This window comes from Denticeps clupeoides, chromosome 20 (genome assembly GCF_900700375.1).
Source record: "Denticeps clupeoides chromosome 20, fDenClu1.1, whole genome shotgun sequence".
NCBI classification, from domain to species: Eukaryota; Metazoa; Chordata; class Actinopteri; order Clupeiformes; family Denticipitidae; genus Denticeps; species Denticeps clupeoides.
The window spans coordinates 1,823,026-1,849,901 of record NC_041726.1 but is presented as its reverse complement, the minus strand read 5'-3'; the positions used below and the strand labels follow the sequence as shown (position 1 = coordinate 1,849,901).

The 26,876-nt window shown below is 46.1% G+C and overlaps 2 protein-coding genes across 2 annotated transcripts in view; one reads left to right on the top strand and one right to left on the bottom strand.

Moving 5' to 3' along the window:
- The window catches only part of trioa (trio Rho guanine nucleotide exchange factor a), a 76,963-nt gene extending 72,300 nt beyond the window's left edge, over positions 1-4,663 (bottom strand). The window contains 1 exon segment of the mRNA XM_028963149.1: positions 4,402-4,663. Within this exon segment, the coding sequence (XP_028818982.1) occupies positions 4,402-4,471 (70 nt within the window). The 5' untranslated portion in view covers positions 4,472-4,663.
- Positions 4,664-21,667: 17,004 nt separating this feature from the next.
- cfap90 (cilia and flagella associated protein 90) lies at positions 21,668-24,133 on the top strand. The gene is made up of 3 exons (XM_028964549.1): positions 21,668-21,847; positions 22,818-22,934; positions 23,479-24,133. Exons 1-3 carry the CDS (start codon positions 21,731-21,733, stop codon positions 23,656-23,658), a joined length of 414 nt encoding a protein of 137 aa, XP_028820382.1. The 5' UTR covers positions 21,668-21,730; the 3' UTR covers positions 23,659-24,133.
- The last annotated feature ends 2,743 nt before the right edge of the window (positions 24,134-26,876 follow it).

Genomic DNA, 26,876 nt, shown 5'->3' with positions numbered 1-26,876 from the left:
AACCCCATCCACTGTCACGGGATGGTCCCAACTGATCTCAAAATGGCCCGTTCCGCTATTAAAACGTACATAAAACCCATGTGCCTGGGATTAACGGGGCAGTAACTCCCTGGCGTTGGTTCGATTTGGGGTGCGCTGCAATCTAACGAGTGCTAATGCATTGAGACGGTCCCCCAAACCAGCCTGCATACCTATAAACCCAGCACCGTCTACATCTTTCTTTCCCGTTTTCTCCGGACTTCTCGCCTCGGCCCTCTTTTTCGGCCACGTCCCGAACTCTCCTGGCGTCGTGGCTGAATAACGAGGTGGCGTTTTGTCAAGCCGTGCCCGGGCGGCGGCAGAGAGGGGCATCGGGTGCACCGTCCCGGGCCGAGCGAATGTAGGTCAACGCGACCTCTGCTCATCACACTGTGAGAACCAGAAGACGAGAGGAGCAAGCGAGACGGCGACAAAGAAAGAAGGAAAAATAAAAGAATGAAAAGTACGGTCAAAGTGAAGTGAGAATGATGGTGACAACATAGAGAGCACAATGACGAAGTAAGAGTGAAAGAGAGAGCCAAGGTACACTGGATCCATTAAAAGCCCCATACCGGTCAAATACGAAAGTACCAAAGAGATAAATATAACAAATATTAATATGCAATATGTGTGTCAAGCTGTTCAGGCCTGACAAGGAGCTGCCTCTAAACACCAGATTTATCAACATACGGACTCATTTAAACCCCAAAAACTGCGCACAAGGAAGTCAAAAACAAGGGAGGCATTAGTTTTGGATGAAAACTACACAGATATCACGAGCACATTAGTAACGAGTCCTGCAACATAATGAGAATCGCAGAATATCATGATCGCGGGCAATGTTATAACAGCTGTGTTTCCCGCCTTACTGGGAGGGCAATATATCATGATCATTTCTATACTGATACATTATAGACACTCTGGTATTGATCAAACTTCAAGTTGATTTCTTCTACTGACTCAAGAAGCTGTTTTAATTGCATTTATTTATTTATTTATTTTTATTAGGGCTGCACAATTAAGTCCAAAATGATAATCACGATTATTTTATCAATATTGTATTCACGATAATTAATCACGATTATTGGTCATTTTATTTTAAACAAACATTAAGTGAACAAGGCTTTAAGATTTTTGGAACTAAAAACCAGCCTGTCAACATTTTCTGGCTCAAGATCTTAATTTAATCGTGGCAGCCAAAATCGTGATTAAAATATGATCAGTTGTTCTTCTTCATTTTCAAAGTTGGCGTTGGGGTACTTTTGGGGCACCCCTTATTCGGTTAAGGGAGCCTTTTGCTGAGTCTTCATGCGGGTGTTTTTTTATTATTTATTTATTTTTATCCCTGCATGTGTTCATGCTCTTTTAATTAAAACCCCTCGTCTACGTCAAGCAACATCGATAACCATCAAGGCCTGCAACTACGAGGCTCTTAAAGGAAACTACAGAATCCATGGGTGTGCGGCGCAGCCATAAAACGAGCCGCCACCGAACAGTCCGTACAAAGAAAGCCACCTGACCCTGTATTCCGAGCGGGCGAGAGAGGAAGTGAGAGGCAACTTCCTGAAGGGGACGGTGGCGTCTGTTTTTAATACGCACTATAAAGAGACGAGAGAGAGACGGGAGTAACCGTCTCTGCCGATCCCCTGATCATGTTCATTATTTAAAAGCACATTTTTCTCAAAGTAAGAAAATAAAGAATGATAACAAGGGCCGTTTTTACACCGCCACTTCACGGCTTCGACACATGCAGCGAAGCAGCCAGTAACACAGAAACACCGTAACAGCCTAATCTTTTAAGCCATGGATCTCTTCCCAGGTCTAAGAATACGCAGTAAGACGGCATGTGATCTTACATTTGGGACATGAGCGCATTTAGTGACAGTTTTAACCCACCGTATACACATCTCCGGTGCATTAAAACTAAATATCCTGACAAAAGATGGTCTTTATGCGAAACCCAAGTCTACACAAGATCCATTAAACCGGCTGTGAAGCTGTTCGATGTTCAAAAAATCTATTAAAGCTAAATATCGACAACTGTTACCTTTTCGCAACCAGAAACAAGTTCACGTCTCTAATAATGCCGCTATGGCCACGGAAACCTAGGTCTCAAAATCTCATGTTTTTGCAACCATGTCATTTTAAAAGGCTTCAATCTTAATTAGGACTTAATTATGCTAAAATTCCACTAGTTATTCAGGCCTGTGGCCATTAAAAAGAGACCTCTTCCTGTCCTTCACAGTCAGGATCTTCACCAAAACTGTGTCACCGAGTCCCGTTCCCACTCCAGGCGTCAATCAACAGGCTCGTCGTGACGCCAGCCACCATGTAGTTCACCGGCCGCATTACGACTCTCCTCGGAACGCCATCCCTAAGACGAAGGATGCTGATTCACTGGTGTTTATCAGGGTGCCGATCAGAGCACTCCAAAATGGGAATATGCTGACCACCACCAAATCCATTTGCTTTGTTTTAAGTCTTTAATTAAATTTAAAAAATAATAAGAAGAAGAGGTGTAAATATGAAATACACAACACTGTCCTTTGTGCACATTGTGATGCAGTGGTGGCCTAGCGGTTAAGGAAGCAGCCCCATAATCAGAAGGTTGCCGGTTCGAATCCTGATCCGCGAAGGTGCCACTGTGCAAAGCACCGTCCACACACACTGCTTGCCAGTCATGGCTGCCCACTGCTCACTAAGGGTGATGGTTAAATGCAGAGGCCAAATTTCACTGTGTGCACCGTGTGCTGTGCTGCTGTGTATCACAAGTGACAACCACTTCACTTTCTTTCTTTCTTTCATTCCTTCTTTCATGACCGCGCGACCACAGTGCCACTTCCCGGAAGTGGTTTCGCCATCTGCATTATGTGACAATGAAAAACCACATGACCACCGGAAATCTCATTCTGACATTTTGCCTTTTTAACTTTCACTCGTTTTAAGTTTGGACCACGTCAACATAACCAGGCCAGGTAACAAGTGAAGGATCCGCAGGAGAGGAAAACTGGAGCATCGGCCCTTGCCGTCTTAAAAAAAAAAGGGGGTCACGAAAAGACTGCAATGCAAAAAGTCATTACTGTGATGGGTCGCTCTCATGCCCGGCGTCGCTAGTGTACTGCCTCATTCCACTGAACTGTAGAACAGCAACGTCTGGATGAAACGGATTATTAAAAAAAAATCTATGCATTTCAAACGTTGCACACGTGCAAGATTAAAAAGTAAAAAAAAACAAAAAAAAAAACCCGAACTGCCACCGAAAATGGCCCTTCCCTGCCACAGCGTTAGCATCCACATGCTAATGCTAGCAGCCGGGGACCGCGGCAGGCCCCCCGTGGAAGAAAGCGTGAAAACGCGTCCGTCGCACGAAAAAAATAAATAAATCAATTTCAGACTCGGAACGAACACGCCACAGACGTTACGGGTGTCGCCGGTGCGCCGAGGCGGCGTTTTTCTTTAGCCATTTTGCGCAGTTAGCTGCGCGGCTAGCGCCGCTAGCCGGCCGGCTAACTCGGGGACGGGCGTCTTTTACGTCTCGTCACCCACCTCTGTCGTTATAACGTGGCGCGCCCCTTATTTGTTTAAATCGCGCATTGTCGCGTCTGTAATAATAACGATTAAAAAAAATTAAACCCGATCGTGCGGGCGGCCAGTGTCGCGCTGCGCTTCGGCGCTAAAAAAAATGTTTTTTTTTCTCCTCCCCAGAATAAGATTTCACACGGAACGTATGGCTTTGTTTACGCCGCTGGCTAAATTATTAGGCGAAATGCCGCCGTGAAGTGCGCACCAGAACTGATCGTGTCGGTATAAATGGACGTTTACGGCGGCCACGTTCGAGCCCGTCGCACGATTCAAATTCTCACTCTTTTGTGGCTTTTTTTTTTAAATGACAGGGATCTTAGCGGCTCTCGTACTGACAGAAAAGCACACGAATAAAAAAAAAGAAAAAGAAGAGAACTTAAAGTAAAGTAATCGCCCTGAAATGTGCTGTATTTGTTTATTTTTTTGGTATGTTAGTCTGACGGGAAATCGGCTGTTTTGCTTGGATAGAAACGCGGCCGGCTAATGCTAGCGGCGTAATGCTAGCGACCAGTTAGCTTCGCCGCTAACGGCGGCCATCCGCTTTAAACGCGGAGGAGTGGCTTTTCTTTCCGTCGCCGAGACGGACATTTGCGGGTGGGGGAAACAACGGGGCCGAATTCGTCCCGAAACGCCGCGGCGAGACCCGCTCGCATTCTTATCTCGCCCCGGCGCCCATCTCTCCGCGCTCGCTGCCTTTAATTGGCCGTAGTGGCGCGTCCTCTCCCCACCCACTCCGGCATCGGAAGCCGCACGCCGGGCGGCTGTCCGGGGGGGGGGAACCGCGGTCGGCGGCGCTCTTACCCGGCTTGAAGAAGGGCGCCAGGTCGGCCGCGTCCTTCCCCGTCTCCTCGGCCCCTTCCCCCGAGCTCATGGCTGTGCGGAGAGACGCGAAGTTCCCTTCCCACCGAAGCGTGCCGGGAGAAGGAAGGAAAATGGGGAGGGGAAGAGGGGGGAGGAAACGAAATCCGTCCCTCCGTCGGTCGGGCGCGCCGCGGTGACACGGGGACGGGGTCTGCACGGCACTGCGCGACGCCAGGAGCCGTCAGCAGACCTCCATCTTGGATCATACAGATTAACAGCGCCGGCCGGCGGCTCTTCCGAGTGGAGCCGAACGGGAGCCCCGGAAATGAGGGGAAACCGGGGGAATATTTGCTGGTCCTTTAATTTGTCCTTTCTCGAGTTCCCTTCATGTTCCCACACCGGAATGTCGCGGCTGCGTGGGCCACGAATCTCCGTTCAGGCCAAAAGTTTGGACAACGTGTTTTCTTTATCTTCATGACCATTTACGTTGGTAGAGTCTCACTGAAGGCATCAAAACTATGAATGAACACGTGTGGAGTTCTGTACTTAACAAAAAGTGGAGACCTGGAGACCTCCACAGTCACCGGAGCTGAACCCAATCCAGATGGTTTGGGGTGAGCTGGACCAACAAGTGCTAAACACCTCTGGGAACTCCTTCAAGACTGTTGGAGAAGCATTTCAGGTGAAGACCTCTTGAAGCTCATCGAGAGAATGCCAAGAGTGTGCAAAGCAGTAATCAGAGCAAAGAAACTAGAATATATTATAGAATATATTATTTCACCTTGTTCTTAAGTACAGAACTCCATATGTGTTCATTCATAGTTTTGATGCCTTCAGTAAATGGTCCAACGTAAATGGTCATGAAGATAAAGAAAACATGTTGAATGAGAAGGTGTGTCAGAACGTTTGGCCTGTACTGTACATGGAATGCTTGAAAGTGATTGTCACATGTGATACCCAGCAGCACAGCACACGGTGCACACAGTGAAATTTGCCCTCTGCATTTAACCATCACCCTGAGTGAGCAGTGGGCGGCCATGACAGGCACCCGGGGAGCAGTGTGTGGGGACGGTCAGTGGCACCTCAGTGGCACCTTGGCAGATTGGGAATCGAACTGGCAACCTTCTGATTACAGGGCGGCTTCCTTAACCGCTAGGCCACCACTGACCCACTGCTTGTCTTGCTAGTTATTATTACTGATTAATCATCATGAATTGATTGAAAATCTATGAAAAAACAGAGTTGAACAAAAATGACTCATGGAGTTTTTTTTAAATATATCAAATGACTCAGATCCCTCTGAATTTACAGAATTCGTTATCGTGATTATACATGCACACGTGACTTAAATGTTATGCTTTTTTACTATTCCTTTACTATCATTATATTGGGATGTAATGCTATATAATGTGTTGTGTGGAGCTGTACAATGTCTGCAATAATTAACAAATAGCAGAAATCTATGTATTATGTCCCCCAAAAGAAAATCTGCATTAATATTACAGATGTCTATGATGACATTTTGTGAATTTAATTTGTACTGCAAATGGCAAAAATTGATTTTCTTGATCCACTGAGCCAAAAAAAAAAAAAATTAACCCTTGAAATGGCAAAAGCGACAACCTCACAAAAAATCTAATCTTTGTTAATACAAACAGGAACGATAAATTGAAAAGATTTGATGTGTGTGCAATAAATCACCACCATGGAATGAAATTGTTGTAGCCGTGCCACAGAATGATACCAGGCATGTCATACTCGAGCATTGCAGCTGATGCATGCAACCAGGTAGCTGTGTCTCGCCAGAACTATACGCAACATCATAAAACATGAACAGATGTGTGTTAAATCTGCGTCCCTTCCAACTTCAAAGAGCTTCTCATAAAAATAAAAAATAAAAAAAATCAACACTGTGGACAAAACCCCGGAAAATACAGTGAACGCTCTGCCAAAACTCAAAAATTCCACAGTTCTGCTTCACTCTGAATTTCAAGTGAACGGCAGGCTCGAGAGCTGCTTTTGCCGCACACGGCGCAGGTGAATTTCTCATAGGCCCGCTTGGGACGCCACCTTGAGGATGAATCCGGCAGCGGCACAACAACGTCATTCCGTCACCGCGTGCTCCTCGAACCATTCCGGGACACTTGGCACAGGACAAGCCACCAGCAGGGCGCACAGAGGATAATCAAAGGCTTGCGGATTCCAGTGGCTGCACTGAGGTCCCCTTGGGCAAGATGGGCGCCATTCATGGTGGGTGATTGGGGGACACTTTCACTTACTGAAAATTCAGAGTCGGCAGTTCGCCTTCAGACGGTGGGAGGAAACACACACACACACACACACACACACACTCACACACACACACACAAGGCCCGAGCCCATTACTCTGTGTCAGTAATCAAATAAATAGGAAAATGCCTTTCAGAACTGTCCTACGTGTAATCATTTGTGATGGGAGAATTTTTTTGTGGGGACCAATGACATCTAGCCACGATACACGTTTGTATGTGCATGCTTGTTTGACTGTGCTATTACGTTCTCTCGCTGACATGATGGCCTTGAAAATGTATTTAAACTTGAGTGCCGAATTAACGAAATTGACATTTCACATTTGCATATTAAATCTACGGCTAATTGTGTAAAGACACGACCAAAATGAATAGACATTGCACAGGAAAAAAGGGAAATTAGCACATTTATATAAGAAAGTCTGTTGTCATGTACAATTTAAATATCATACTTTATTTACTCATATCTTGTATGTTAATGTTGTGTTATGGCTGCATGCATGCATGCATGAAAGCAATTACAAAACAAATAGCAGATTTTCTTTTAATGCCTTGGGGGAAATCAATGAATGAATTAAGTGGCCGTTAACATGTCATCGATAATGTTTGGTTAAAGGCAATCATCATGTTTAATAAGAATGACTTTTAGGATCCTGTGCATAGACTGGAGGAAGCGCTGGCCTTTGCTGATCGTGTTAAAACGTGCCTTGATGAGGAGCGTCATGATAGACCAGCGGATCGTGAAGTCATGAAATCCAAACCAAAAAGTTCTCAATCACGTTCTTGAGGACCAATTACAGGATGAGCTTGCATACAAGCTCAAAAAAATTACAAGCTAAAAGACACAGGATACAGAAATTAAATGAGGCTGTTAAAAATGCAATAAAAATGTCTAAAAATGTTAAAATGTTATTTACCTATTTATTTCATGATTCATTTATGTATTTATAAACAATTTTTTGACAAATTAACTAACTGACAAAATGCTTCTTGACAAATTTTGTAGGGTTGTCGAAACGCCCCCTGCAGCTCCCGCCATAACACAGGCAGGAGCTCCCGGGGGGCAGTGTGTGGGGACGGTGGCACCTCAGTGGCACCTTGGCGGATCGGGATTCGGACCGGCAACCTTCTGATTACGGGGCCGCTTCCTGAACCGCTAGGCCACCACCGCCCCACTGCCCCCTCTGTCAATGACCCTCTGTTCTGCAGGAAGGGAGGCGGCCCTGGGCCCTCGGTGGAGTCCCTCTGTTCTGCAGGCAGGCGTCCCCTCCGTCACTTCACCTCAAGGCCGAAAGGTCAACCCTAGGATGGCCATCCTGGCTGTGGGCAGGCGCAGCGAGGGCCTCCTGACCCGGGTCTGACATGGCAATCAGAGCGCCACCTGCAGGATGACAAGAGGGGTCGGGGGAGACCACGGACACCACAGACAGACATTATGTATGAAAAATGCTTCCATGTAAGACAGTTCTGATTATTTAAAGGAACACAATACAGTTACCACATGCAGAGCAGAGAAATATGTCATGATTAAAATATCAGAAAAGCCTCACTGTGCTTGTGAAAGTGAAGTGATTGTCATTGTGATACACAGCAGCACAGCACATGGTGCACACAGTGAAATTTGTCCTCTACATTTAACCCATCACCCTGAGTGAGCAGTGGGGAGCCATGACACATGGATCATTTCATTTGATGCGACAAAAAGGGTTTTTACACGAGAGACGCTAAAGTAAAGTCCTGAAAAGAATGATATCTATCCATCCATCCATCCATCCATCTGTCGATACCTAATTACATAATTTCCATAATCACACAAATTACATTTAATTGTCTTTACTAATCAGGTAGTAATTTTCACATAGACTTGCTTTGCATGTATTCTCCTTAACCTTGCATCTAATTTTTTATGCAAAGTAGGTCTTAAAGGTCTTCCATTAGTCCCATACTCTATATAATATAGACAAATAATATTCACACTGCAGTTGACCTTTGATTAAGGCGTCCAGATATGACTGGGGGCGCCTGTGTAGTACGGAATTAACAAGGCATGACCTTAACACCTGTCACCTGCCATAAACTCACACAGAACAAAAAGAAAGGACTCAGAGAACGGGTTTATTAGAATGGCTTACGTCATCCTGTCATGTTCTGGAACAGGGACGATATTAGATGTGTCCAAAAATGACTACATAATGTAACAAATATCGGCAGGTTGTAGTAAGACCATGACCTAACTGTCATAAATAATGATCTAAAAGTCCAAACACTGATGGCTAGAAACGTCCATGGACATCCGTATATGCGGTACACTGGGCCATACGGACAATTTCCAATGAAAGCCAACAGGAAGCCACAGATTCTTCCAGAAACTTCTTCTCTGTTCCTCTTTTTGTATTTCTGTCCTGTGGAATGGAGTTATGTATTTCAACACCAGGAGGCGCAATCACTCCATTCTAATTGTTTTGTTTGTTTCGCATGTCAGTCTATGTAAAACCTTTCAGCTGCTAAAGAAAAAAAAAAATCATACGGCCGGTTTGACTTTCGTTGAAGAAAAAGACCAGATCTTGTCCACAGAGACAAGTTGGATGGCGCTCCTTCTGCACCCTTAAGCATGTGTTGGATTTTTTTTTGCTAAATAATCAGACAATTATGAGACAATCCTACATTTAAGAAAATACACTTTCTTCCAGGCAGATTTTGGAGAAAACAACTCAAATTTATTTGCAAAATTGATCAGAATATCAGTCATATGACTCTTGGAAGAGGGTTTGAATCTGGGTCCTGGGGGGGCTTGTGTGGGAGTTCTTCCGCCGTTCTCGGGTTTCCTCCCGCCATCCGGAGGCGTGCATGGTATAGGTGTGACGAGCAAATCAAAATTGACCGTAGGTGTTAAGTGCGCGTGCCCTGCGGTTGGCAAGTTCTCGCCCAAGGATGTGTTTCCCTCTGCGGATTAAGTAGTTATTGAAATATGATTCATAGACGAATGCATGCCTGTCTACCATTAATATATTGGGTGGTAGTGGCCTAGTGGGTTAGACACTCGCCTGTGAACCAGAAGACCCAGGTTCAAATCCCGCTTACTACCATTGTGTCCCTGAGCAAGACACTTAACCCTGAGTGTCTCCAGGGGGGGACTGTCCCTGTAACTACTGATTGTAAGTCACCCTGGATAAGGGCGTCTGATAAATGCTGTAAATGTAAATATATTTAAAAAAAAAGATGTTGTACTAAATAGATCCAGGCGTATGAGACAATACATCGTAACTTGTTTTCTTTCATTTAATGAACGCCAATTGGGAGATCGTATCGTTTAAACGTTCCATTTCATCGTCCTGTTCTGAAGATGCACTCTTCCGTGGCATTTGCAGTTGCCTTGCGGCTCGCAACACAATCTCCTGTGGGTCTCGCCGGGGGACGGCGAACATTGATGAGATAACGTGCCGGTCAATTCCTGGCTAGAATGTAACCAGGTTCAATATGAGTCTTTTTTCCCCCCCTTTAAATGTCAGACTAATAAATGCAGACGTCCTGGGCATACACTTCCTCCAGAGTCAGGACAACAAAGGGGGAAATGTCTCACATTTTATGCTGTCCTCATGACAACAAAATGGTTCACGGTGACAGAGGTGAGGATTAATATTTTGTCCCGTCAAGTTGGAGCATAAATGACTGAAATATTAATGAGGTCCGTAGACTCTTAACATGCACTGGAAGTGACTTTTGTGACAATGACTGTCGGTGCCATGCCTGGTGCCCGGACTTCATTACTTCTTGGGTGTTGCTTTAGCCCTCTACCCTCCTCTTCTCCTCTTTTGCCAAATAGTCAACCGTCCGAAGGCCTTTAGTGCGTCCGTTTCCGTAGCACCGGGCAGAGGGACGCATCATTACTCCTGGCACTCTTGTCTAATCACGGTAAGTATGAAAACTCGCTACTAACGAAAAGAACAAGAAGGAGAGAAGCAGTCGGAATAAATTCCGTCGCAAGGAGAAACCGCTCATCCAGCGCTGCCTGTTATTAGGCGGCATTACCAATTCAAATAACGCTCGGCTCGGCTCTGTCCTAATGTGCGAATGATGCAGAGCCCGACGCGGGACGCCGTTTCACCGCTAACAGAGGCCCATCGATGCCATCGATCTCGCTGTTATCCTTTCGTGAAGCTCGGACCCCGGGGCCATCGAGTGTTGGACATTAATTATGGCCACTTCAAACACTGCGTTGCCATCAGGAACGGGGCGCGTTATAAATTTAAGTCGAATTTAAATGGTGCATTTGCTTTACTGCATTGCAACGAGAGAGAGGGAGAGAGAGAGAGAGAGAGAGAGAGATAGGCATCTGTTCATTATTGGCTTAAAGTGATGACAACACCGTCACGTTCATTTTGGTTTATTCAGTTGAGCAGATTGTCTCGGGTCACAGTTTCAAGCAGCAGCAAACCGCCATTTCTGTCACACCTTTTTTTTCATCATTTCATCATTTATTCATTGTTTTGTCAGTCCAGCTTGATGAAAATTCATTAATAGCCATTTTTTTCATATTTTCAGATACAGAGATGCTCGGATCAAGGATATTTGGAGTTGTTTTTTAAACTCTTTTTTTTTTTTTTGTTGCTGTGATTGGACCAAACTGCGTCCCTGTCAGCCTGATGCATTGATGATGCTCTTCGTTCTGTCATATAGTGTCACGTTCTGGCCATTGTTGAAATTGCTCAGACCCTTATACAACTCCTCGCCGATTAATGATTAATATGTCCATCTCTTGACGGGCTCCATTGTAACCAGAAAATCGCCGTTCTTCGCTTTGCCGCCATTCATTTATCACTGTTTCGCTGGCCGAATGCATTTTTAAAAAAAGAATGTAAACCCGCACACCCACAGCCTTCCTAGTCTCTCCCAGTAAGCACGTGTGGCCCTGGTCAGGCCAGGAGAACGCAGCGGACACGTCTCCAGGGGAACCGTGTGATGCCGTCTACACACTGCTCAGACTGAGGATCTGATGACCCTCAGCATGACCCCCATCCTCATCCCATCCTAGGAAACCTGTAGACGTCTCATGTGCTTCAAACCGTCTGCCGCTTCATGCGCTTACAGTGAAGGGAGAGGATGTGACCGCACCCCCGTGATGTACAACGCTATATAAACCAGTCGGTCATAACCGCTGACCGGTGAACTGAATGCCATACATTATCTCGTCACAGTGACACCTTGCTGTAAGTGGGAGATATTATGCAGCCAATAAACATTTTTTGTCCTTGAAGCTGTTGTACTGGAAGCCATCAAATGTACAAATGTGCAAGTGTAAGGAAAGCTGGCTCATAGGATCTCTACATTTTCCACAGTGGTCAAGGCCTATCCAAAGTATTCCAAAGGATGGAAAACCTGTGAGCCAGTAACAGGGTCATGGTCAGACAAGGGGTGACTTTGAGGTACTGAAGTGTATGAAGTGCTGACTTGACCTCCAGATTCTCCAGATCTCATCCTATCGCGCATCCAGGGGATGAACCACCTCACAACGTAAAGGATCTGCTACATACCAGATACCACGGTCGATGCTTCGATGGCGTCAAAAAGGGACGACCTTCTTAATATCAGGATCCTTAGGTCATTTTGGATGAATGGGTTGTGAAATCATTATGATTTCCCCCCCCCTTTTATCTAGTACAATTTTACTAATCTAAATCTAATCTTAAACGTTTGTGCTGCCTGGTTTAGTGAAGTGAAGTGATTGTCACTTGTGATACAAAGTGCACACAGTGAAATGTGTCCTCTGCATTTAACCATCACCCTGAGTGAGCAGTGGGCAGCCATGACAGGTGCCCGGGGAGCAGTGTGTGGGGACGGTGCTTTGCTCAGAAAGTAACTGAGGTACAGCATTATAAAAAGTAAATAGTTACCCGGGACAGTAACTTAAAATGTTCAAATATGTCAAATATGTCTTCATTAGGGGAGCTCATGTTAGCCTGGGTTTGTGCAACTTCCACTTGTGAATTTCACATTATAAATGTGGATAAAGACTTAGTACTAAGGGCATAATGTACTTTTAACATATACATTCTTGCTTTTAATTCCAACAAGGGAAATGTCATGTTGTTGCTCCTGTGGCTGGTTGGATGAAAACAGCGTAATTACAGGTATTACGTTGCATGTTATTGACAGTAACGGTAAAGATTTACTTTTACAGCATTTACCAGACGCCCTTATCCAGAGAGACTTACAATCAGTAGTTACAGGGACAGTCCCCCCCTGGAGACACTCAGGGTTAAGTGTCCTGCTCAGGTGGTAAAGATGGAAAACAGTAACAACCTGGTTAGATTTCTGTAGCATCATTACTGTAACACTGGACATGAACCAATCTTGAACCCCACTTTCGGAAACACCCCTATGTGAGGTACGAAGTGAAATCCACACATCTGAAAAGCTCACATCTCTGTTCGCTTCCCGCCTGCGTTTGACTGCAGCTTGGCGCGAATTCCGAAGCCGGTCGCCGGAGAGCTTTGGAAGAGCGGCACGTCGTGCTTAAAGCCGGAACCATAAAGGCCCTCATAAATAATGCTCTTTCAGACATTTAATCAAACAATTGGCAGGCACGCGGTCCCCCAGACACGGGAGCGGAAGCGCCACCCCGAGCCACAGCGAACTCCACCCGACCGCTTTTACTTGCCCTCCAGATGCTCATTATGGACAGTGTTTGATATCAGACTCCATCAGATCGTGTAAGTAATGCATTAGCATTGATCACATGAACTTGGAATGTCTTGTACTTGTTTCTTTTTTTTTCATGTAGCACATTCAACGTTTAGGAATGCAAGAATGATTAGAATTCCTTTATAAAATCACTGACTTCGGTGTGACAAAAACAGAGTTTTTATTATGTGATCAGAAACAAGACTGAGTTCTGTGCTCAGTTTAGTCAGATTGGGCAGTTTTGCATTTTTATATTTTTCGAGTGACATGGAGTACCATGTGAAATGTGACATGTTTTGCAAAAAGGATTTATTACAAAAGGCAATTTTAAACATGCCACAAAAAGGAACCTGAAAGGGACCTGAGTCCACATTAATGCAGCAGCAGCCTCTTCCCTTCTACAGGGCTCTGATCACCGTGCTTAGAGGCCTGATGTCAGGCTGATCGGTGCACCCAGCCACGACAGTCAAGATATTCAAAAGTCATTTTAGAGCGTTAAATAGTGGCAAAAGTGAAATGCTTGTCAAATAGTTTGGGGAGTTTTGTGTGTTTCTTTAGTGCATTGCTGCTTATTGCCGAGGTGTCATCTGTCAATGTGTTAATCATCCCCATGAGGTTCCTTTTCAACTTATTTACAAATGCACAGTAAATACAGTACAGGCCAAAGTTTGGACACGCCTTCTCATTTCTTTATCTTCGTGGCCTTACCTAACTCCACATGTATTCGTTCATAGTTTTGATGCCTTCAGTGAGAATCTACCAACGTAAATGGTCATGAACATAAAGAAAACACGTTGAATGAGAAGGTGTGTCCAGAATTTTTAATTTAGAGCATCAAAATGTAGTTTAATTTTGATTGAACTAAATAAAAAAAACAACAGAGGCTCAGAGGCGAAATGTCAGGACTGGCTTGTTTCAGATGAGAACAGGCTCAACAGAATGAAATTGCCAGAGGGAGGCCCTCCAGCAACAAGACTGAAATCTGCCACCGTTGAATTTTTTAAACCCCCCACCCCCCACCCCCACCCCCTGCACATCGCTTAGCAACTATCCAACAAGATAAAACCTGTGCCGTGCACCGCAGGACAGGGAAAACGCGATGATGAACTGTGATTACAGACAAGTGTTGACACGGATAATCTGCAGACCCATTAAGGTGCCAAAGGCCACGGGCCTTCTTTCAGGGTGCAGAATGTGGCGAAAGAGCTACGTGTTTGGCGTGATAAGCCAAGAGCAGAGCTGTCCTGAACTTTTTAATTGCTTGACCTCAGTGTTGAGGAGCGACCACAGCTTATTGGCCTCAGCAGGTCTCTGTTTAAGCAGCGCTAGCACCTATGGGTTTTCATAGCTGGGAAATAGGTGAAGTAGACATTTAAAATACCAGTCTAATGAATGACATCTTTTGGGAAGGAAAACCCTAAATTCAGGACTGCAAACTGAAGTTCACTACTCCGTTAATGTGTTTGACTGAGTGTTTGACTGGGTTATGTGGAAATAAAAATACGTCAGCATAACATTCCATTTCATAAAACGTAGTACCGTTTAATATTTACATGATATGAATTTTTTAGACGAGTGAATTTTTAACCACGTAACGTCATCCATGTTATTTTATGGTCTTGAGTCTCCAGTTTTGTGATGCAATGCAAAAAGAAAAGAAAATTGCAGTAAAAGAAAAGCCCATTAGTACGTAGGAAATGCGTAGGAAATGCAGTCATCACATGAAACAAGCAGGGATTTTTGCATGAAACATTCACTATTATGCATTATTGTGTAAACGTCTGGTATGTAGTCAGTGAAGTGAAAATTGTATCAGACACTCAGATATCAGATTTGACAAACATGACTAATGTCGACCACACGTTTATGTACAACGATAGGACGTTTGGTCCCGTTAGATAATATTTCAAACCCGATATTATGCACCGTGAGTCTTAGACATGAAGCACAGCCATTTGCTGAATGTCTGACGGGTGCGTCATTGTACGTTGTGTTCAGATTGGAGCACCGTGAGCAGCGCGTATTCGGTCTGATTTAGACAACTCCCACAGGACCGCTGGTCTGGTATAATTATGTGGACGGGAAGGGGGTCTGTAAGCGGCAGGTGCGGCCTGGGAGGGAGCGAGTCACGGTGCTGCGAGCCAAACAGTGTACCCCAGTCCCCATGGCCGACGGTGGGCCGCGGGCTGTGTGGTCGGAATATTAATGACGAATCCGGGGGTCTAAAGTCGGCCTGTGTGCTTCAGAGTCCTCGGGCTTTTTAAAACCTGTCAGTTTTATTTCGTGATGCTTACAAATGAGAAGATGCTTTAGCATGTATATTATATTCATCCCACGTTACGTTTTTGCACGATGATGCAGTGGATTATATATGCAATAGTGACACAGATTCAAAATACAAGAATTGGGCACATTATTTTTAAAAAGTAATTAGTTACAAGTACTAATGACTTCTTTGAGCAATTGGGGGCATTGGTTGGCCTAGTGGGTAAGGAAATGGACCTGTAATCTCAGCCTTAGCCAATCGTCACCGCGGCTGTCTCGCCCCTCCCCTCATGTGTGTTTCTAATCTATTCACGTTGGTATTTTATTATTATTTTTATTCCTGTTGATGCCGACATGCAAAGTAATTTAACCACCGAATACATTTATCTTAATTCGCCCAAACCTGCATATTCAATACTTGTTTGTTGTACTGTTGCAAGGGGTGGTAGTAGTCTAGTGGGTAAGACACTCGCCTGTGAACCAGAAGACCCAGGTTTAAATCCCACTTACTACCATAATGTCCCTGAGCAAGACACTTAACCTTAAGTTGCTCCATGGAGACTGTCCCTGTATCTACTGATTGTAAGTCGCTCTGGATAAGGGCGTCTGATAAATGCTGTAAATGTAAATTTACAGCACTGTACTGTACATAATTATTTTGCAGTGAAAATACTAAATTGATATTTTCATCTGACAAGGTGCAAAATCCTTAAGATAGCAGTGAAGCTTCTGGTGCAGAATCACACTCTTCATCAGATTCCCTCTGCTTTTTTTTTTGCTTTCTGCGATCCGATGTAGTCCATGTAGGAATTCGTCTTGAAGCCCGTCGTGAGCCCTGATCTTCGTTTCTCATTTTTTTGGCTTTTAAAACATCTCTATCCTTCACCTGTGCAGGAGTCACTGCAGCAGGTCTAACAGAAGCTGATAGAATGAGAGCGAGTCCCCAATCGCGGGTGGATTTGTGACCACCTTGCTGAGGGGCTCAACCGTAGGGTTGGTTGTGCCCGCGATGGTCAGCTCCGCCTGAGGGGCCTTCAGCCCTGTTCCAGACCTTCCAGCCAGGATGGTCACTGGACTGCCGGTGTGAAGGCTGAAAAAGGACCTGGAAGCACTTTTACATTAGAAAGGGTCAGCTTGCACTTGCTGGTGGCTCATCTGAGCCTCGGGAGAACATCAGCATCATATGGGTCAAACACATTATTATTCAAAATCCTCGTTTTGCAATAAAATCCATAAGTAACCATAAGCGGGCATGAGGTGTGCAGATTAAATGAATTAAAATGAAATGGTCTGTGCCTTGATACAAAAGGTTAAAAGGCGAGCGTGTATTGTTTTTAAATTCAAGTAGTGATGTGATAAATTGTACATTTCCACGTCTTTTACCGTGATCTAGAGCTGGAGATGGAGAGAGAAGAGCAAGGAGAAGTAATCAAAGTAATTACTGTAATTACTGCAATGCTGGTAGTAAAAAGCATTCGTCAATTTCTCATCATCACATAGAGACAGACATTTTGATTCATTCCTCAGTTGCAGAAAATACATTTTAAAATGTTATAATTATGCTCAGAATAACAGGGTCAAAGACGTGAAAAAATCCCCTATCGCATGTCAAGATTTCTGGCTCCCAGTTGTATTTGTCACAGGGGGAATTTGATGACGTACTTGCAGACATACTTTGGGCGTGGGGATAAGCCGTCATACCGGTAGAGGACGCTGGGCGAGCGGGGCAGGAGGACCGGGGGCGCCTGGCCGGCAAGGAATGAGGAAGCAATGGACGCGCTGCCACGCAGCGGGGAGTCAGTTCGGGATCTTTGGGAAGGACCGGGGCAGAGGAGAACCGGAAGACGGCGGGTTTCAGGATGGTCCGGGATCTTGGACTGGACGGGAGTAGGTCTTGGGCGGCAGGAAGGTAGGGGAGCATGGAATCCCGTCTTAACCGATGGGCCAGGTAGGTTCAAGGTCAGGGGCAGGCAGAGGTTGTAGCCAGGAAGTTCCGGTCGGGGTTCTTTTCGTGGTTTCCAGGGGATCAGGCAATACTCGAAGTCGTGGGCAGGCGAAGGTCGTATTTCAGGAAATCACTATTATCTTGGGTCGTGGGTGAGAGAGCTAGCGTCTCTGGCGAGTAAACTCATACAAAGAGCGGGCGTGTCTCCTAGGGGTTACCTCACTTTTATACTTGCCACCGCCCGCTTCCATTTCCTCTTCCGGGTCGTCGTCTCCCAGGCTGGTGAGGCGCCCTCTAGCGGGCTGGAGGCGCGTTGGCCATGACAGTATTTTATAATGGTAACATTGGGAGCTTCTCAGCTCGCTACCTGTCTAAAAGACACCTGTCCATAAAAGCAATCATTCTATCCCGATTCCAAAATCTGCACCATGGCCAAGATAAAAGAGCTTTGCAAGGACGTCAGGGACAAGATTTTGGACCTACACAAGGCTGGAATGGGCTACAGGACCATCGCCAAGCAGCTGGGTGACAACAGTTGACAACAGTTGGAAGAGCCATAAAATAACTGCCAATCTCCCTCGGCCTGGAGCTCCATGCAAGATCTCACCACTTGGATTTTCAACGATAATGAGAATGGCGTGGAACCCGCCCAGAACTACTCGGGAGGAACTTGTGGTGCAGGTCCCCCTGCTCAAGAGAACACATGTAGAGGCTCGGTTGAAGTTTGCCACCGAACATCTAAATGGTTCAGAGAAGGACTGGATGAAAGTGTTGTGGTCAGATGAGACCAAAATGGACCTCTTTGCCATCAGCGTAACTCACCGTGTTTGGAGGAGGAGGAATGCGGCCTATGACTCCAAGAATATCGTCCCCACTGTCAAACATGGCGGTGGAAACATTATGCTTTGTTTTTTTTCTGCCTTGGATAGGATTTGCCAAGAAGGCTGGGGCAAAATCCCCGGTGAGGTATGTGCAAACCTTGTGGCCAACTACAAGCGATTAACAACAAAGGTTTTACCACCAAGCACTAAAGCACGTTTTGCAAAGGGATCAAATACTAATTTCATGAAAATGCTAATTAATTTATAGCTATAAATCATGGGATGGGAAGACATGTCCATGGTACTGGGAGAGGCTGGAGAGAGCTGGGAATTGGAGGACGGGGACTCAGTATGGGGGCCAGGATGGATCTGTGATCATTTAAGGGTGGCATACATACATACAAAAATACAGGTCTATTTAACCCTTTAATGCTGTGAGTATCAAATTTGAGACATGCATTTCTGGGACCCATGAGATACCATGAGATATAAACTTTGCATAAAACCCTATTTGCATGCTTTCTGATGCTTGTCTTCTACCTTTTGCAATACAATAATTAGCACGGGTGGCCAGGATTAAGCACGAGGTGCGAGGGTGAGGTGAAGTCAATCCACAAAAAGGCAAGCAGCAACGGAGGAAATAAACCACGGCTGAGGAGCGAGCAAGATGTTTACAGTGGAAGCCGCCATCTCCCTCACCTGCATCAGGACCAGGGGATGTTACACTATTTTCAAATGCATTTCTGGATTGTGCCGTCTCTCACTGTTCAAATAAATCTACCATTAGAGACGTATAGCCATCATTTCTTAGTGGGCAAACAAACTAAATCAGCAGGGGTTCAAATAATTTCCCCCCGATTGTATCTCTTACAGATCGGCATGTTAGGTTTAGTTAAAGAAAACCTGTTGGGTAGTTACCTTAGGGTAATGGGATTAATTAGAAAGGACTGATTGTCCACTTTGACCTGGTTTTCTTAGAGCTTATTGCCTTCTCTACAATCTTTAGACCAGACACAGATACATTTTATTGACTACAATAGTTACACAAATCACTTTTAGCTTTGCAGACAGATACACAGTAGGCTTGAGATGGATGGCCTGTTCCTGAATCAATAAAAAAAAAAAACATGATTGATAACTATTGCTCTTTTTCTGGAATAAAGAAGTCTTAAACAAGTTGAAGTGTTTTATATATATATATATATATATATATATATATATATATATATATATATATATATAGATATATATATATATATATATATATAGATATATATATATATATATATATATAGATATATATATATATATATATATATATATATATATATATATATATATATATATATATATATATATATATATATATATATATATATATATATATATATATTTCTGTAGGCCTTAGTTTTATATTGCTACACGTGGTTCATGAAAGGCCACGAAAATAATGGGACAGACATTAGGTGTCTACACATCAGCCAATTTAAATGCTAAATACTGATAACATGATGATCAATAAACAATACATAGATATGCAATATTACACCCTCATATAATGAATAACTTATTTATTCTTTTTTTTTTTTTTTTTTTTGCTGATGCCTCTGCAAACATAAGACCAACCACAACACATTTCAATTAGCAAAAAGAAAATAGACCTGTAAAGAAATTCCTTTTTATAGGTACAGGTGCTGATATTTCACGCTGCGCTATGTGAGTCTCTTCAGGCTGATTCATACTGTGAAGAGTTGCCCTCCAAACCACCGCTGATGGACACGAACAGCATAATGTGGCCCTTAAATCATGACGGAACAATGTTTTATTGTGTGTGTGTCCGATCAGCCATCCCTTTGTTCTAGTGTTTGTCGTGGGACGAGTGTTCATTAAGATGCACAATGGATGAAAAGACCCTAGATATGCATTCATGAGACCACTAATACAGTCCATACAACAAGTCAATTTGCCTCCCGAAGGGCTTTTGATGTGTTTTGTCAGCGATTGTCTAAGCCATTGTTGAATGGCGAAGCAAGCCAGGCCACATGATTTGTGAAGACTACGTCTCCTGTGCCTCTGTCGTTTCTTGCCTGAAGAGTTCCATACTTCACAACACTTGGCACTGGTGAATGGCCTGCAATTTGCATGCAGATTTAGTGCAGGCCTGTTGATTACCTCAGTCAGGTACTGTAGGCTGCCTTCTGAGTTCCCATTTACTAGTGGGGCATTGGAATTCTGTATTGAAATTGTACTACTGTTTCCGGGAATAACTCTTTCTGCATGGAGATTCATAACAAACTGGTTCAAATCCTCAGCATATGGCGAAGTCGCGTCAAGCTGTGGAAGCCGTCCAGTTCTGGAAAGCATCCACCGAGAGAGTGAAGTGGCATGAACACTGTTGCACGAAAAGCATTAGAAATATGACACATTACCACTGATGGGACCGTGTTTTGCTGTTCCATCTCTCACCTACATCTTCCCCACTTCACTGCTCTCCATTAGCCTCCCCGCTGAGACTGGAGTGTGGGGTTTCTCGCAAGCATGATCTCACAGTTACATATCAATAGATATGGATTTTCCAGCTCCATGAGTCCTTCTGTGTTTCATTTTTAAAAAAATGTGTCATGCATCCAAGTATTTTTTGCATGAGAAAGGCAATAAGGGTATGCATTATAACTCAATATGATGCAATTCCCACAATGTGAGATCAATTCCGAAAGACCGTTATATATATATATATAATATATATATGTGTGTGTGTGTGTGTGTGTGTGTGTGTGTGTGTGTGTGTGTGTGTATATATATATATATATATATATATATCAGCTGGCATTCTGTGAAAATCGTCACTATCACAACTTCCGTTGTCACCATTTTCAGACGTGTCACGCTTAAAGCTCCTTCATGAGGAGTATGTAAAAAAAACCACATTAAACATTAAAAAACGTTTTTATTAATTAGTGTGACTGACAAAATATCATTCCTCAAAGATCTAAGTCTGCCTAGGCAACACATGTTCCACCCGGTTTGCAGTGAATACTGTGTGTGTGTGTGTGTGTGTGTGTACTGTAGAAACACACACACGTGCTTTCTATTCCAGCACTAAGTGTTTATCCTTTACATTTAATTAGAAAACTTAGAATTTTAATTATTTAATCATTAGCTCCTTCCCCTGTGTGTTTTAGCCAATCACAAGCGCTACTGTGGCCACGTGACCGTTCACCGGCGTTGACACTCGTATCCAAGCAACCGACGACGCCGCTGAAGTCCGCAGAACCGAGCGGCGGTTTTACCTCCTCAGAAAACCAACCGGCAGAAGGGTTGAGGTGAAGATGGACGCACCGTCTCAGGCAAAAAGTCAACCGCTCTCCACCCAGTCCGTGTTCAGCTTCATCCCTCCCAGAAGAGTCCAGGATGAGCAGAAGACATATTTCAACTGTTATTCAAAGGTAATTTAACCCTGGAACCCATGTTTAATACACACACACACACACAAATTTGTTTTCTTTATCTTCATGACCATTTATGTTGGTAGATTCTCACTGAAGGCATCTATGAATGAACACATGTAGCCTAGTGGGTAATACACTCGCCTATGAACCATCACTTACTACCATCATGTCCCTGAGCAAGACACTTAACCCTGAGTGTCTCCAGGGGGACTGACTTTAAGTCGCTCTGGATAAGGGCGTCTGGTAAATGCTGTAAATGTAAATGTGGAGTTATGTACTTAACAAAAAGTGGAGACCTGGTCTCCACAGTCACCGGACCTGAACCCAATCGAGATGGTTTGGGGTGACCTGGACCCCAACAAGTGTTAAACACCTCTGGGAACTCCTTCAAGACTGTTGGAGAAGCTTTTCAGGTGACGACCTCTTGAAGCTCATCGAACAGAGTGTGCAAATCACACAAGTTCATAACTCCACATGTGTTCATTCATAGTTTTGATGCCTTCAGTGAGAATCTACCAACGTAAATGGTCATGAAGATAAAGAAAACACATTGAATGAGAAGGTGTCCAAACTTTTGGCCTGTACTGTATGTACGGTAGCATTGGCAGCCAATAGGACTGTCCTGATTTGCATAGTCCTATTGGCCTCTGGGGTTAGTGAGGCAAGGTTTACCCACCGTTAGGATGGATGTTGGGGGATTTAGTGTGCTGTTGCCTGGTAGTGGAGGGTAACGGGAGCAGGCAGGGGGCGTGTGATGATCATATGTGAATACCTCCCCTGTTGCCCTGCTGTTAACCTCTTATGCTAGTGCTAGCTAATAAAAGGCTTCTGTGAGCTATTCCGCTGAGTCAAGCATCTCTTCTCTCCCCATCATGGAGCCTGTCGCTTCAGTCTGTATGTGTGTGTGCTTCTATATGTGTATGCATATATTCTTCAAAATAACAAATTCTCCAATTTTCTCTCACAGGATCGAGAGATAATCGAGTATGACAGAACATATAATCGGCCTGAAGGCTTTGATAATAAATTGCACAGAGACGACCGAGAACACGCCAAAGGTCGAGGACTAGACATCCACACGGAAGTGAGTTTCTGTAAATATGCAATAAGTGTAGATATACATTCACACTATTAGTCTTCTTTTTTTTAAACCATCTTGTCAGACGATTGATTTTTGTCCTATTTAATTACAATGCGTCTGCTTACTTAAATACTAAATTGGAGGCATTATTACTGATTCATTTTAATGATGAAACGTTGCATATGGACCATAGTCGACAATGTGTCAGACAATGAGAAACACTCAACTGTGGCGTGTGGGTTGGTCAGCTGTAATTAAAATGTACAGTAAGCGCCTAGTCAAACCACAGTAACAATAGGGTCACGGCCTCTACGGTGGCCCACAATGCAGAGAGGACTTCCATTATTTGGTGGAGCAGTGGGTAGCAGGTCCACCAGCAGTAGAGCTGAGAGCCCTTGACCTCCCGCATGATCAGACAAACAAAGATGAGTCAGAAATACGTAGAATTTCATGTCCAAAACATGAGAAATTGTTTAAGTAATGAAGTATTATGACATTCTAACATGACATGCTAAAAAGAATGAGACTGTTTAATTTTTCTTTTTAGGAGATATCAAGGCCTGTTGCAGTTTTGTCATCCTCAGAATACGGACGCCGTCTGCCACCCCTGATTGACATGCCAAGACGCCAGTTTGCCCGCGTCTCCCACATTCGTACGGAGTTCTTTAGGAAAAATGGAATCACACAGACAGTGGAGGAGGGATATGGAACAGTTATTCCTGCCTGAATGGCACATTTACATGCTGCACTGTTACACATTTAAAGTATTTTCTGAAATCGCAAAACCTGTCAGCCAATTTAAATATATATTTACATTTACGCCATTTATCAGACGCCTTTATCCAGAGGGACTTATAATCAGTAGTTACAGGGACAGTCCCCCCCCTGGAGCAACTTAAGGTTAAGTGTCTTGCTCAGGGTCACGATGGTAGTAAGTGGATATGAACCTGGGTCTGAACCTTCTGGAGTGTGTTACCCACTAGGCTACCACCACCACTAAAATATTTCAGTCATTGGAAGCCACAATATTTAAACTGCCTCAAAATTTATATTTTATTTTACAATTATAAATGTGTCTCCTCCATGCATGCCTCTGACAAATTTGTATTCAGAATATCAATGCATCAATGGAATCAAAAGATTATGCACATTGTTAATAAATCATATATTCTTTCCAGATTTTCTAGATATACATTTCCAGATTTGCCAGCACTACATCTATCTGCAGTGTTCCAGACAGGGTTGGCATGGTTACTAAGTACTTTACCATTGTCAGGATTGCCTGCAGCTGGACTCCACACCAGAATCCAATCCTGACGCCCCATAAATGCCGGAAGTTTCCGCCCGTTCGGGGTCTCTGGCATTTTCGTGAACTCGCTGCACGAACTTGACCTAGTTTTGTTTCATGCGTTTTGAGTTCTGGCAATCGCCACACGCCTACGGGTTAGTTTGTGTTTTTTCCCTTTTATTTCCCGTTTTTGGCCACCGCGCCATTGTTTATTTGTATTTGTTTGTTTGTTTATGAATAAAACCCCTTCCCAACATGTCAGACCTCTGCGCTTCCTTCCCCCGTAAGTCCGTAGTCGTGACAGAATGCCAGCGACCCACCCAAAAGCGCAGAGGTGGAAAGCAGAGGAGAAGAAACGCCGCGAAGGACGCAGCGCGGCGCGGCGAACGCGGACACCAGGGGAGAGACGCGCCGCCCGTTCTGGTGGAGCGTTTTCTCCCCGAGAAGCCGTGGTACGCGGCGCCGCGTGATGACGTCACCCCCGGGAAACTCCGCGAAACCCGGAAGCGACAACGTCGGCGGGTGAGTGGGCGGAGCGAGGACGTTGGCGTCGGCAGCAGCGAGGAAGTGACGTGGGCAGCGAGCGCAGAAGATGCGACCCCCACGATCTTCGCCATGTCGAGCCAAGAACTCTGCGCTCTGCTGGCAAGGCTCCCTGTGGACTGGGACGACACGGATGACGACGAGAGCACGGGAGACGAGAGTTGGGCTCCGCCCATCGCGCCAGTCTGCGATCGTCGCAAGGTCCGTGGGGACCCACGTCACTTCCAAGGGGGTGAGAAGCGGCAACAACAACGGCGGCGTTCCTCCAGCGAGGAGGTGGGCAGCCTCCAGCCCGAATGGCCAGAGTACTGCCCATGGGAGCTTATCGCGCCATGGGTCCAGGATGTCCGCAGGGTGGACGACCCTTGGAGTCACCGGTGGGAGGACACGGATGACGAAAGCGATGATGACGTGGATTTTCGGTGGGCGGTCGGTGCCGGGATGGCTCCGCCCAGCGTGCGCGTCCGAGATCATCGCGGCGTCCGTGATGACCCATGTGACTTCCGGGGGTACGAGGTTGACACGGACGACGACCAGGATGACGCCGTTTGGGCAGTCGGTGCCGGGATGGCTCCGTCCATCGCGCCCATCCAGGATCGTCACGAGGTCCGTGGAGACCCACGTCCCTCCCAGCAGTGTGAGGAAAGCTGGTGGAAGAGGGCGACGGGAGGTCGCCAGCCAGCAACTGCACTGCCGGGACTGCCTCGCAGGGAATCCTCCATTCCTGCTCCAGTCGCCGACCCGCCTTCCCTCTGCCCGGACGTTCCCCAGCGAAATGGCAGCGCCGCACCAGCGCCCACACCTGCTGGAGAAGACGTCCACCCCCCTCCACACCACACACCTACCACCATCTCCAGCGACGTGCCCAGCCCCGTGTGGGACAGCCCAATTGTCCCGGGACCCTTCAGTGGGGCAGCAGACACAGACGAGATCACTACCATCCTCACGTGTCTGACTGGATCAGCATGGGGCTGGAGCGCAGCCCTCTGGCAGCAGGGAGAGACAGACAGGAGTTTTCGGGACTTCCAACCGAGACTGAGGGCGGAGTTTGATCGGCCTGAGCCAGGGATCGAACTCTGCCCCTCCACCACATCCAGTGCCAGTCAGGATCCGGGGCAAGAAGACCCAGCACTGGTGGGCGACGAGAAGGTCGCTCCTCCCGAGATCCTGGCTGTGCCCCCTGAGGAGGTCCCGGAGAGCCCAGAGAGGGAGCCAGACGACCCTCTCTTCTGTCTGTCTCTGTCTGTGTGTGTCTGTGTGACATATGTGTCCGTATGTCGCCCCCACTTCCCCTCTTTGTGTCCACCAGATGGCGACCCAGCCGCGGAGCCGAACCCCAGGGAGGAGGTTCCTGACCCGAATGTGCTGGTCCAAGGTGAGGTGGACAAGCCCCAAGGTACCCCTAAGTCCAGCCGGGGGGGGTGCTCCCCCAAAGAATTTTTTGGGGGGGTGCAGTTCGGGTTGGGGACTCCTCCTGAGGGGAGGGGAGGTGGGGAAGCGATGGAGCTGGGTCCTCCGGTAGCCAGTGAGGAGGGCGGGCCAGGCATGGGCCTGCGTCTGCCTCCAGAGGGGTGGAGCGCCATAGAGCCCCCGGGTAGGCATGAGGACCCAGCTGGGACAGGCAGGAAGAGGGCCTGCTTGTCCCAACGGATGCAGAAGGGGCTAGCCGGATGGTCTGGCAATGCCCCCCCCTTGGCACCAGGGCCGGGCAGCGAGAGGGGCTGCATAGTCCCAGAAGGCACCAGCCTGGGGTGCCTGGAACAGTCGCCGGAGGCTCTGGGACAATCTCCCTGCGCGGTGCAGGGGGTGACACAAGACGTGTCAGAGGGGACATGTGGAGACAGGGCCCACACGTACCCAGATGGATCGGCCCTGATTATTGTGTGCAGGTACGGGAGTCCGGGGCCGCCATGCGGGACCACGCCGGGGAGCCAGGCCGAGGGTCCGGGGCCGCCATGCGGGACCACGCCGGGGAGCCAGGCCGAGGGTCCGGGGCCGCCATGCGGGACCACGCCGGGGAGCCAGGCCGAGGGTCCGGGGCCGCCAAGCGGGACCACGCCGGGGAGCCAGGCCGAGGGTCCGGGGCCGCCAAGCGGGACCACGCCGGGGAGCCA